This window comes from Mercenaria mercenaria, chromosome 1, assembly GCF_021730395.1.
Source record: "Mercenaria mercenaria strain notata chromosome 1, MADL_Memer_1, whole genome shotgun sequence".
Lineage (NCBI taxonomy): Eukaryota > Metazoa > Mollusca > Bivalvia > Venerida > Veneridae > Mercenaria > Mercenaria mercenaria.
Window position 1 is genome coordinate 44,766,477 of NC_069361.1, and position 13,958 is coordinate 44,780,434.

Below are 13,958 nucleotides of genomic sequence, written 5' to 3' on the forward strand. Positions count from 1 at the left end.
ACTACTTTATTATTATAAGTGTGCTACTTAACCTTAAGCCTGCTGGCGGCAATTGGTTTTGCCTTTGCGTCCAGTGCAGACCAAGATCAGACTACACATCCGTGCAGTCTGATCATAGTCTGTACTGTTCGCTATTAAGTCAGTACATTTTCAGTGAAAACCCCTTCGAATAATAAATGGTATTGCCCAAAGTGAATGATCGACCAGTCCATTTAAGAGATTTAGCAGGCTAAGGATTAATATTCAAAATAAGGTGGTGGGACTTCCCTCTTTTGATCTTTATATAACTGAATTGTTTTGTTTGGCTAAATAATGATCAATTTAACAAACAAGTTAATAAGTTATTTTGAAATATGCATGTTTCATCATTCTGAAAAGAACTAAGATAAACTAGATGTGTCCATATGTGTGACATCCACTAAGTCTCCCTGTCACTGTTTCATAAATTTCTATAATGAACTTGGCCATTCTTAAATTTGGACAGTACCGTTAAATGTTAAAAGGGGTGCTTACCTAAAAGATAATGACTGAATGGCGAACAGTGCAGATCTCGATCAGACTGCACGGATGTGCAGGCTGATTATGATCTATACTAGTCGCAAAGGCAGAACCAATCGTGCCCAGCATCATAAGGGTTAATTTGGTTCCTTCTGTCCTTTCTTACTTTTATAGGGCTATATGATATTAATTTTTTTTCTCTTTAACTTCAATAATTTGGCTGTATGGAATAGAAAAATGATATGTAGAAAATCTAAAACACACCTCTTATATGAATCAATTAGTTATATTTAAGGTTATTTAACATTTTCTTCCTGTCTTAATCAGCATAGCTCCGGCACACGTTTCTTCACAGATTTCCAAGTGTTTTTAAAATTTTCGATAATTTTATTGAGTGTTGCCGTTTCTTTTTCTATATTAGAACTGAATAATCTCCTATTACTGTAGGCGAAGTATTGAGCATTTTGCATTGATAAATGTATATTTTGAAAAAAAAAATCAGTGCTAGGTATTTTGCTGTTGGCGAATCATCCTTTTTGCTGTATCCAAATATCATTATCGCTTCATTTAAGGAAGAAAATGGACGAATGTTCGACTGTTCCGTTTTCCTGTTTGCAAAAAGAGCAGAACGGACTATTTTTGTCTTTCATCTTGTACAATAGATCATTTGAGCCGTGCCATGAGAAAACCAACATAGTGGCTTTGCGACCAGCATGGATCCAGACCAGCCTGCGCATCCGCGCAGTCTGGTCAGGAACCATGCTGTTCGCTTTCAAAGCCTATTGCAATTAGAGAAACTGTTAGCGAACAGCATGGATCCTGACTAGACTGCGCGGATGCGCAGGCTGGTCTGGATCCATGCTGGTCGCAAAGCCACTATGTTGGTTTTCTCATGGCGTGGCTCATTTGTTCCCATAATTCTGTGTAGAATTCGAATTTGGAACCATTGTATCTTTGTGTTTTTCGTGATTTTAAAAGGTAATTTGTAGATAAGTTACCATTCGTTTTCAAGTCCACATTTAATTTTTCTGTCCATTTTCCTGACTTGTTGGCTTTGATGTGTTTGCGTTTAAAATGTCATACATTACTATGGGAAGATCCCCTGACCCCTCCCTCCATCCACAACACGGACACAGCTCCCTCCTGTACCTACCACATCTCGGCCTATATAAACTAATAAACTACTAGTAAACTGATGAATAGCATGTTCTTGTATGTCTTTATTGGCGGTTTTCTGATTTTATAGCCTTTTAGTTACAAAAATGATTGTATCCGACCATATAAATCCCCAAATATCCTTTTTATCAATATAATTTGTTCTTAAAATATGAAAGTAGAACTGTGATAAACAGGGCTAAAAGGACGATTTTTACTGTTATATAACACAGTTTGAGAGGGCTCCAGAACGCACCAGAGCCTTCCTGGGGACAAATATTCCAGGGGGGAGGGTATGCCCCCGAACTCCCTAGATTGCCTCGGTTAAAATTTGTGTCTGGCTACGGCACTGAATCATCGACATTTTTCAAAATATCTAAGAAACTCACACTTGGCCACTCTGTGATGTCGGAGTATATGGCTCCTAGCTTGTTCTCGAATTCCGTCGTCTCGGCAGATTTACTGTCGGCGTCATTCAGTTTACATTCACCACAGGAGTCTGAAATTCTATCAATAAGACCATAGAAGTCTATCTTTACAAAAAATACCCCCTATATATATAAAATAAACTTATATATTTAGGGGATATTTTTTGTAAAGATAGACTTCTATGGTCTTATTGATAGAATTTCAGACTCCTGTGCATTCACCTTTATAGTAATCGGTACTTTTGCACATAGACAGATAAAAACACTCACGAACGCATTCATGATGTCCTTTTACCATCAGTTCCGTTATTTTATGTCCTGTAAGACGTTTATTTAAGTGCTCCTGTTTTATTCGAAATGCTTTACATGATTCTGTACTAACGCATGCAAACAAACAAAACACAATACACATTTTTAGAATCATTTTTCCTCAACTGATCTTTGAAACGTTATGTCTAAGAATAGATAAATTTTAGAACTATTTGCTGAGATTGCACACAAATGCTTGCAAACACACGAAACAATTAGATTTCAAACCTGTCTCTGTTACCTCAGTTAAATATATGCCATACTGTCCAAGTTTTACTGATTAACAAATTCACTGACAAAAGGTCCTTCTTTTCTTGCAAAACTTTGTACCTACAAGGCCACTGTTAGCTTGAATGCAGTTTACTAGATTTCAGACATGAGTTGATTTAAAGAATGAGAAGCTGTTTGTCCAAGATATCCAAATTTAATTATGATGCCATTTCAACCTACCAGTTAAAAACTCTAAATGTTATATGTGGTTTGTGCTAAATAGGAATATAATGATTTTAGCCAAGTCTAGCTGTTTACGAATTTTTATAAAATAAATGTTTGTGGGTTTGATTTTTTTTTTTTTTTGTTCATTGAGGCAAATATATCAACATTTTATAGAAAAGGGAAATATATTGTTTTCTGCAGAACAAACCATTTGAATGCCGTAAAAGTCAGATATGCAGAACAATATAATAATGATGATGATTATAATAAAAGTAACTATATTTAACCCTTAGCCTGCTGGCGGCAAGTTATTCTGCCTTTGCGACCAGTGCAGACCAAGATCAGCCTGCACTGTTCGCTATTCAGTCAGCAAATTTTCAGTGAACACCCCTTGGAATAATAAATGATATTGCCCAAATTGAATGATGGACCAGTCCATTTTAGAAATTTAGCAGGCTAAGGGTTAAGCAGGGTAACATAATTAGCTACAGCCAGGTTAACACACTTATGGTCCTATTACATAATGATTTTAAATTTCTATTCTTAGTATACGTAACATACTGTGTGGTAAAAGACATGAATTATACAGGAATTGTGGAAAACCAGATCTTCGAACTTTGTGGGGGCATAATGTGCGTGCGTGCGTGCGTTTGTGTGCATGCGTGTGTGTACGTGTGTACGTGTGTGTACAGGAGAGGGGGATCGTGTCTTGACTGCTCCCGGCTGTTTTTTTTTACGTGGGCTAATACCAATTTAATTTCACTTTATATGACAGATACTTATGACTATTTACCTCGGGTATGCAAATTTATTCTGGGTAGTACAGCGTGACACCTGGACACAAGTTATTTTCCAAACTAAACAAATTTATGAAATCCTACGACTTTCGTATCCATAAAGATCTTATTAGCACGACATTTATCAGCTCTATTTCACCACTTTTCTTCATAGAATTTATGTAATCTAAGGTATAATTATTTAATGATTCATTTAGCACGTGATCTGACAGGTTTTTTCGTTCCTTATCAGAAAAATCGGATCTATGCATTTAACAGTTAAAATGCAATTAATCTGACTACAGTAAAAAGTAAATTAAGTGAGATTGTTGCCCCCTACAGGAATACATTTTAGTTGCTATGGTACCCAAAATTGTAGATGTAGCCAAAACATTGAATTGGCCTGCATATTCTTCAAACATTGCAACCGAAGAAAAGGACCTGTTAATTCTTCAAATTGTTCACCATCTGTAAACAAAGTTCCATGAACATATCTCTCGTAAAGTTTTAGAAGGAACAAACTTTTTGACAAAATTAATGAGTTGCATACAGTCTATAGACGGATTTACAATACTATTGGTTGCCATGATGTTTTACATGATGTTTTGATTTTAATGCGCATGCGCTCTTTACGTGTGGCAAAAATACAATGTACTGCTTTAGGTCAAAGGGGATTATTATTTTCCCATAGACTTACATTGTAATGTTTGGGTTATGGCCCTTTTCTAACATTTAAACTTTTGATGCCACCTACCCAGGAGTCGGTAACCCTCAGTCCGGCAGTTAATTTTTGTTACTTTTCATGAAAATACTATATCTCTAAAACAAGCATATTTCTCAAACAAAATGCACCTTTCAATATTTTTTCCTCCATTAATCATGGATTAGAACTTCAATTCAAGAAATAAGACAGTTTTAAATCATATTCAACAGATATTTCTTTGTTGCCAAAAATCATATTTCTCAATATAAAGGTAGATTTCATTCACTTATTTACACTCAAAAACATGCTGAACCTACCAAAACCAAAAATGCTTATTTACCATTCTGTCAACATTTTATAAATTTCCAATGGTGTTTTGATAATTTTTCTTGGTTTTAAATGACTTGAGAAGCACTGTGTGCATTTCAGTACAATCCAGGGGAGACAACTGCAACAATGCATTCACTTTATAATTTCAGTTAAACAGTCTTAAGGCCCAGTACACTATCTGACCATTCTAACACATCATTTAAGCAGTACAGCAGAGTGTTTATCATGTATTTTAGCACCACCACTGACTGCAACAAGCTATTTCATGTTGGAAAACTTTGGGAAATGATCAATTGTGTGACCCAGCAGCATCGCGAGAGTTGCCCAAGTTGTCGTGGTGACTTGGCCTTTGATTCGCATAGAGAGAAGCAATGGGGCATCGTTTTTGAGAGAATCTGTGTTCTGTGACAGTTGCCAGTATAAATCAGACATGTTAAACCTATATAAGGAGGTTAACACTGGGTATACCACGAGTCATAAAGCTGCTACAGCCAATGTAGGTATTAATGTTACCCTTACACAGACCCCTATAGCAGCATCAAGCCTCACAAAAACTCTAGCTGGTGGGAATATAAAGCCACCATCAGCCAGAGAAATTATCAATAGGAACAAAAAACACTGAGAAATACAATAATTAGTGAAAATAGAAGCGACATGTCAGAACGTTTACAACAGCTTAAGAAGCTACTAGTAAACAAGTGGAAAGGGTGCCCAGAGACCCATATTGCAGCAGAAGTGGATGCTGTTTACAACAACTCCCTCTATTCAGGCGTTGGACAAACTCCCTTTCAGTCAGCCACACAATGTACGCTGACCATTTGCGAAAACCTGACCTCAAAAAAGCAAATTGTTGCTGTAGAGACTATATACAAGTTATGTTCAAAAAGTGGGTTTCATACAAAAGACGATAAGGAATGCAACATTAAGTCCGATAGTTGCTCGGCAACAGCCAGCATGGAGACAAATATCGGTGATGAGGCAAAGTGGGCCGAATGATGCTTTGAAGACCTTAATAGTGAAGGAACAGAGATTAAATATCTTTTTAAAGTTAGCATCGGGAACTGTAGGGGACGTTATAGGTGTGCATGTAGGGATGGGGGTGCGGGGCGGGTACATCAGTTGGAATAAATCTATAACCCCGTCGAAAATCTTTAGTTTTCAAATTTTTACAACCCATACTCCAACGTCTTTTAACTAAACTTTTACTTTTTAAGATCGATTTTTTAATGGTATTATTATGTAAGCTAATTGCGACAGGTTGTAAGTTCTGTCAGATCATGTTAAGAAATGTCCATATAAACTTTTTAAATTGATGGAAAATATCAATTTCTCATTATTCTTAAACCTGAATTTGTCGAGATGAAAGATCAAAATAATAGTTTGTTGCCTGCTCATTATGAATCCCTAATGATCATTTAAAATGCGCATTAGTTGAAGTATCTCGTTTTGATCAAGGCAATTGTGGATGTGCAACGACTTACATATATTTTCCTTTGTCCTGCAGTTTTAATTTATCATAATAAAGATTCATTTTGATTGAATAGATTGTAATGTGATAGTTCAATCGCATATATCCTGGATTTTGTACAGTATAAATTTCAGAACGAAATTCGGCAAAGAAATTTGGGGCACATTCAACCTTAAACATAATTTAGTGATATTAGCTCAAAGAATACAGAGGCAGCTTTAACCCTTAGCCTGCTAAATTTCTATAATGGACTGTTCCATCATTCAGTTTGGGCAGTACCATTTAGTATTCGAAGGGGTGTTTACTGAAAATTTACTGACTGAATAGCGAACAGTGCAGACCATGATCAGCCTGCACGGATGTGCAGGCTGATCTTGGTCTGCACTGGTCGCAAAGGCAAAACCAATCGCCGCCAGCAGGCTAAGGGTTTTAAATACGTTAGTGATCTGACAATGTCACCGTCACCGTGCAGGATATCATGACTTTTACACAAAATTTAACAATAAGTTTTCCGATAAATTACACAATAAATATACATTATTATGATATATATCATTTTATTACGAATAGTCAATAAAAATGTTATTAGCAGCGCACGTATAAACTTTAACAGACGACAAAAATTAAAACAGCGCATAAGATTAAACATTCTTAGACAAAAATGAAAGTGCGCTCAGATAAACGCAAGAGGAAGATTCACACAAGGTGTATTGTTCTACGTAAATTTTCGAAAATGACGTAAAGCAAAACAATTTTCGGATGATGAAATGAAAAAGAGTTAAATAGATTTACCACACCCTCTGTTTTACAATATACTCAGTGACTTCACATTAAAAAGGATCATCGGGTTGATGTTCCAATTTATAAAAAAAAGTCTTTATGTGTTTAAGAAAATACATAGCTTCTACGGGGGGGGGGGGGGGGGGGGGGGGGGGGGGGGGGGGGGGGGGAGAGTATTCAACTGGAGCCTGATTACCTAGTAAATAGAGATTTGCGGTTTACAGAAATGACCCCAATGGCAGTGATAATATAGTGGTACATACACAGCAGCTTTTCGTTCTAAAATAACTTATACATGCTGCATATGAAATGATTAATTCCTGAAGGTATGCAGAAACATTCTTAGCAATGGTAAGCTGATTTTAGGGCGAGGGTATCAACGTATCCCGAGGGATTCTGCAGATGTTATAACACGAAACGAACATGCGTTAACGCTATTCTAGCATAAAACGCGTACAAACTGAAAAATGAATAGAATCTCACTCAACGTCATTAAATTTCTACGAAATGCGCGGGAATGTCTAAGTTGTTGTTTTACGTTGACGTCATTTTGTTTTGAATTATCCGTTTTGGGGCCGAATGACGTTTAACTTTGCCTAAGATCGCGCATATATAAAAAGGTGTTATAACAGCACGCGAGCGCGAGAATCTCTCTGTTAACACACGTTTTCTCTCCTGTTAAAACACCCCCGAAAAGTGGCAAGAACAGCAGTTTTATGCTAGAATATGTGTTTACGCCATATAAACCACACATACTTAATTAAAGGCGTACAAGCTTTTTTTCTGAATTATTTTTTTCACACTTATATAAGAGAACATGTAACAAAAGAAGGAATGCCATATCCGTTTTAAATGAACTGGAAAAAAAAGATATGTTTTATTGTTACAGTACATCTCTGCCATCTACTTGGCTCAGCGGGAAAAAAACAAAATACTTAAAATCAGGAAGCTATAGGTTGACCTTCTGGTTATAATACGTATCTGCCATCTACTTAGCGCAACAGGAAAAAACAAAATAAGTTGTATGTTGACATCCTAGTCGAGACATATTCTCTACATGGTGATTTATTTATCACGTCTAAGCACATTCGTCGTCCACCTCCCATTCATGCGGGAAACTTCTTTCAGTCACTTGCAAAGAATATAAGAATTACATGTACAGTAGCTGCTATACATGTATGTTAATACTGGTAGGATTCGAGTAAGGAATCCAGCAACACTGCATATGTTAACTTAACACCGTGTGTATATATATATATATATATATATGATTAAACCTATTAAATCATCAAAATATTTTTCATTGCACCGTATGCTCAATGCAACTTCTAGAGCGAACACGACTGGGAAGACGGAAATGTATTTGTTGTACAGAGGCTGTTCCTCTTGAGAAGTTGATTTAACCGCCTCGATAGCTTAGTGGTAGAGCGTCCGCTTTGAGTGCGCGAAGTCGTGTGTTCGATCCCCGGCCGCGTCGTACCAAAGACGTAAAAAATTGTACTAGTAGCTCCCTTGCTTGGCGCTCAGCATTAAATTGGAAACTGGCTTCTCTTCTCTCATATCTTCGTGACGTGGATTCCATCAGGAATGAGTTGTCGAGAGTTGTCGAGAGTGATTAGTATAAGTTTTAGAACTTGCTTCACAATTGACCAAAAATAAATTAGTACTTTCTTTATAGAGAGGTATCCGCTCCTCTGAGATGTCTTTATCAGAGATTATACTTTAACTTAAATGTTCTTGTGAAATAGCGTTAAACCCCATTAAAGATAAAATGTTTTCTTGCAGTTTTACACAGGCTAAAAGTAACTCTACTGTTTTGATACATTTAGCTAAGTAAATCATCTTTAATATTGAAGCAGTTGTTGTATGTTGAGTGTCACATCTATTATTTTACATATATTTTAAAATGTCATTTCAATTAGGAAACATAAGGGTTATTTTCTGTCTGCTATTATATGAACTAGCCCGGATATGCTATTTTATTACTGGTAGTTCTTTACTTTTACGCATTCAACAATATTAAATGAAATAATATTTATGTCTGGTACTCAATGTTTTACAAATGTTTTACTACCAGTCTTATTTTCTTATTTCATAGTGTAAGTCAGGAAAAATATCTCTTTAAGCCGTAGTCAAATAGTTTGAATATGATTAATATAATTTTTCACACGTTCTATGAAGCGGATGGGGGGGGGGGGGGGGGGGGTGTAACGTAGTATAGTGGCCTGGCCGGTGTACCTGAAGTTTGTCTTTAAAACACAACACCATTATGACAGTTCTAACATTTTTATTTCCTACGAAGAGCAATGCACAGTTACTTATAAATGTTCAGTCGAATTTCAAAGATATAATCAATGTTCAATTAGCCTTTTAAAACCGTTCTGTTTACAACTCTATAAACACAATTTCTTAGTTATAAATGTACTTCAGGCTAGCTTTTAACAATGATTATTAAGTTTCAGCTCATGAGTGCGGGACCATGTCCCCTAGCCCGTCACCTGAGCTGCTCCCTTGATCACAGTGTATACTGAGTTTATAAAGGATTATACAGGAAACACACAGCAGACACATTATTTAACTTCCTGTTCATTTAGATACATGTTCAACTCTCAAACTACTGAAAATGTGACAATCTCGTAATGTACAGTTTTTCTTCTATAATTTTTGAAATCTTAAACTTCTGATAGAAATACCGGAAATAAAATACAAAACCTAGCCATTACATTACATGTGTACAAAATGAAAAACATTACATTAAAGCTATACATGCATATATGTCATGAGTAATTTGCATATTTTTTGTGGATTTTTCAATGTCTCTCTTGAATGTTTTTTTCTGTTCTGTTCTGTTCTGTTCTGTTATCGATATTTATTCAATATCATTCCTTTTTTTTTTAATTGAAAAGATAAAAAAGAGGGATGCAGTTCAACACTTCAACACGTAATAATCAACTGAATGCAGTGTTCAACATGTTTGACATCACAGCTTTAAAGAAAGGTTGCAGACGATGAAATCAGCGCCAAAACCAACGAAACAGCACTTGTGAAGGTTTCATTCCCACAATCTTTCTTGTCGTGTACAACATCAACAATATCCGGAAATACTTCCAGCCAGAAGTTAGCCTCTTCCGCATAGAAATGTTGTTTGGTAGATTCATTAGACATGGATTTGTCCAGCACAAGATAATCTCCGTTGTCCGTACTGTACTGCGGCCAGGACGGGTAAACGAATTCAGGCTTGTTAGGGTCGCTGCAATATTGAAAGCAGAAAAAAATACTAATTTGACTGGTTTAACTAAAAAAGGTTTAACTAGATTAAAATAAAACAAATAGCACAAAAAGTGACATCACGCAGATTATAGAGTTAAACAAATTAATGAAAGAACTTCTTTCTGTATCATTTTGAATCGAATTTCACCAAAAAAAATCAGTGAAGTTCTATTGTCGATAATAGATACCGTATTAAGGATGACTACCCGTAATAGGCCTCAATTTCACCTAAAGTGTAATTACAACTGGATCATGTAAGATTGAAAATGCCAAACGACAAAAATAAGGTGCGTATTGACAAGTTATATAGAGACAGAAGTTCTCAAAAATTTCCTTTAGATTACCTCCCCTGATAATTTTGGTTTTTCATGAGTTATCTCCCCTGAAAACTAGAAACAAATCAATTTCTCCTTTTCCCTACGGAGAACTTTAGATTTCTTTTTGATATTTGTATTAGAACCATATAATACAGCTTTCTACCGCAAAATTTTCTCGAAACTCAAGCTCAGATTCTCATAATCAAAGAAATTATATATTTCCCATAGGCATCAATGTTAACTTCAATACCGATTATCTCCCCCAAAAATGATAAACTTCGATAAATCTCTCGGTGAAATGTCTTTAATTTTGAATGTCTTTAAAGTGACCAAATTTCATTTAAATATTACTATCCAGTCACAAGATATGAAATATGGCTATTACACCATGTTATCCTTAAATCTGTTTCCCTGAGATTGAAATGGTATATATTCAAATAAGGATTGAGTGTTGTTATAATAATGAGCTTAGAGAGGTATAAACCGCTTCAGTAAGTACACTGACAAGGCAAAATTTTAACACCATCTTGCTTGAAAGTTAGTTTCTTTCAATGAGTGTCAGAAAATTACAATAGATGCCAGACTGTCAATATTTCTAACCTGTAACAACGATAGAAAGACGGCCCAATAAAATTGAAATTCGCCTTCCGAAAAAAAATGTAATAGTGTCGATTCATTTTTAGTGTTCCTTCTGTCTGAAAAAAAAATGAAGTATTTCTAAAGGTATAGAGTTATTCGGATGGCCTGTTTTAATATAAAATTCGTTGCAGGTTTTGACTTTCTTAAATGAAGTCATTTTGTTTATATTTTTGTGAATGACTCAAGTGCGATCTCAAGGAAATGATATTATAAAACCAAATATGTTTATACGAAAATAAAGGTTGTTGTATCTTTCAGCACAAAATACATACAACATGTTAATATTGTAAAAAAAAAACCCGTAACATTTACCCAGATTTGACGAAATTTGACCAATATGTCATCATTTTGATGATAAGTTCGTTCTCCCAAGCATTCTCGTTACCAACACCAAGTAAACCAAATGCTCCCATAACAAATGGAATCTCATCAGCATGACCTGCTCCTTGTAACCAGCTTGGTGAAGGTAAAGGCTGGTAAGATGGTCTTGGCGCGAAGTGGTACATGAAGTTTCTCGAAACAGACGACACATTATGAAGACGGGCCATCTCTACGGCCGGCACACCGAAAGTCGCATCACCTATAAGTTTTTCAATCTGTAAGCGAATGGATTTGTAGTCTTTAGGATTTGTCCAGTCCGTGTATTGAGCTTCTACTAGCTGCATGAGTACGTCTGCAAAAACTTTCTCATAAATAAATTTCATCAGTTGTGGCAAGAGCTCATTTCTCAATTGTTCACGCGTAGGCTGCATGGTTTCTAATTCAGTTTTATCCGTCATATAATGCCACATAGATGCCCCTTCGTTTGCGTTAAAACCACTCAAAATATCCAATGTGCGGAAAAATTCGACTTCATCTAAATGTCGACTTTCAGACATCTTTGCAATTTTCCGAGGGTTGATTTTTATAAGCTTCTCATCTACTCTTGGACCGAAGAAAACTTTATTCCCAAGTTCTTTCAATACACTTAGGTAATCTTCTACACTTTTCTCCCTTAAGCACTGCATTGAAACATCTATTGGGGCAGTTTTACATCCCAAGTCGTGAGCTACGGCTTGTACATCTTTGAATCCATCTCTGTCCATGTCCATAAAAGGCGAAGACGTACTTCCACTTTGGGCAATGATCCTCTTGAAATATCCCCGATTACCAAGAATAAGACCATGTTGAATAACACTCATAGCACCCGCAGATTCACCAGCTATTGTAACTCTTTGATTATCTCCTCCAAAGTCCACAATGTTGTCATGGACCCATTTGAAAGCCAAGTGTTGGTCCCAAAGACCATAATTACCATGCGCATTTTCATCTCCAGTGCTGAGAAACCCAAATACGCCGACCCTATAGTTGATAGTAACTACAATTATATTACTCGCTACAGAGAGGGTAGAAAAATCATACATGTTTGCACACCCCTGTTGAAACCCACCTCCGTATACCCAAATCATTACAGCATGTCCAGATGTGCTATCAGCTGGTCTGTCTGGCACATATACGTTAAGATATAAACAGTCCTCGCTTTTGTGGTCTGTTATAAATGGAATCTCCACGGAAGGAATCTGCTGGCATATGGCACTATGCCTCTTGGCATAAAACGGCGAACTTGGTAAAGATTCCATCGGTTCTGGATTGCGAAATCGCAGCTCCCCAACTGGCGGTTTGGCAAAGGGAATGCCGAGAAATTCCTTTACATTTGTATAGTTTAATCCTGAGAGAGATATATTTTTTAGGTTTCCAACAATTACACCTAGTTTGCCATTAATTTGTGGATCCTAGGAATTCGCGAAAAATACTCCGGAGAAAAATAATATCATGTAAAAGCACAAGTGATTCATTTTTCTACTCCGATCAGGTCACTAGCAATGGTTGGACTGACTTGAATACATTTGCTCAATCGATATTTTCTTTACTTTTCCGCGTTACGTAGTATAGCGGAAAAATTATGTCTGCACGTTACGGTTCATTAAACCGCTTCAGTGAGAGCTTTCGAAAAAGTAGTCAATTGTTCATTGTTTAGTCTCAAATTCGTCCAATAGAAATTAGTTGAATCGAGTATTAGGTAAATCGATGTAAATTGGTCAGTTCTAGAGTGCACCTCAATAGTAGCAAACGTTTAAGTTCAAAATGGCTACGATAGACGAAATGGCGATGGACCTTAGGAACACGCCATGATGGATCGTTTAGCGGAATTCATGTCCTCTAAATTCGAGGAAAAGTTACTGAGCCATCAAAAATCTATTGCGGACAATCAGTTGTGCAAAATTCAACAGGATATTTTGAATAATGATAGTTACGTTTTTAAAATGAAAAGCTGTGAAGACCAGTTTAAATTTAACGCAAAATTAACAAACACGCTGAAGGACGCAGACACGAAAGTTATGGAGATGGATTTGAACGGAGCGTCAGCAAGCATTTCAGGTTTGAGCTTAATTCATAATCGCCAATAAGGAATAACGATTCTTCGGATTTAGGTGGGTAGGTTGTCAAGGAGTATCAAAGCAACCCGCTCGCAGCAAATTTCAAGGAGGAAAAGAAGATCGCCCGTGCAGAAGCCAGGGCAGAGCAAACCTCGTTATTCTGGTTTCAAGAGATTTTCACAGTTGCACGTGTCACGCAAACAGAGGCGCATTCACCAAAGCCAGCGGTGAATAAAGACAAAAAGTTAAGTTACACCAGACCAAGGGAATGTACTGTATCGCTTTCTAAGTCTGTAGCCCCAGACCTGAATTTTTGTCTTCATTCTTTCAGATCAGGTGGCGCGTCCGTAGCAACAAACAATAATGAAAATGACCGGTGTCTATAAAGGCACGGATCGTGGAAATCTGATTTTGCAAAGGACATGTAAGTCGC

The 13,958-nt window shown here is 36.5% G+C and overlaps 1 protein-coding gene across 1 annotated transcript; it reads right to left on the bottom strand.

Annotated features, from left to right (window-relative positions):
* Window positions 1-9,149: 9,149 nt before the first annotated feature.
* LOC123540336 (carboxylesterase 5A-like) lies at window positions 9,150-12,993 on the bottom strand. The gene is made up of 2 exons (XM_045325286.2): window positions 11,421-12,993; window positions 9,150-10,132 (listed from the first exon to the last, which is right to left on the bottom strand). The coding sequence occupies exons 1-2, from the start codon at window positions 12,725-12,727 to the stop codon at window positions 9,871-9,873; spliced, it is 1,569 nt and encodes a 522-aa protein (XP_045181221.2). The 5' UTR covers window positions 12,728-12,993; the 3' UTR covers window positions 9,150-9,870.
* Window positions 12,994-13,958: the final 965 nt, after the last annotated feature.

What these genes read in the sequence shown, in the direction of transcription:
- LOC123540336 (XM_045325286.2), bottom strand. Translation starts at nt 12,727, where the DNA reads ATGGAATCTTTACCAAGTTCGCCGTTTTATGCCAAGAGGCATAGTGCC. An exon ending in TCAAATTTCGTCAAATCTGG is followed by an intron (nt 10,133 to 11,420) that starts GTAAATGTTACG and finishes TCAATATTGCAG; the next exon opens with CGACCCTAACAAGCCTGAAT.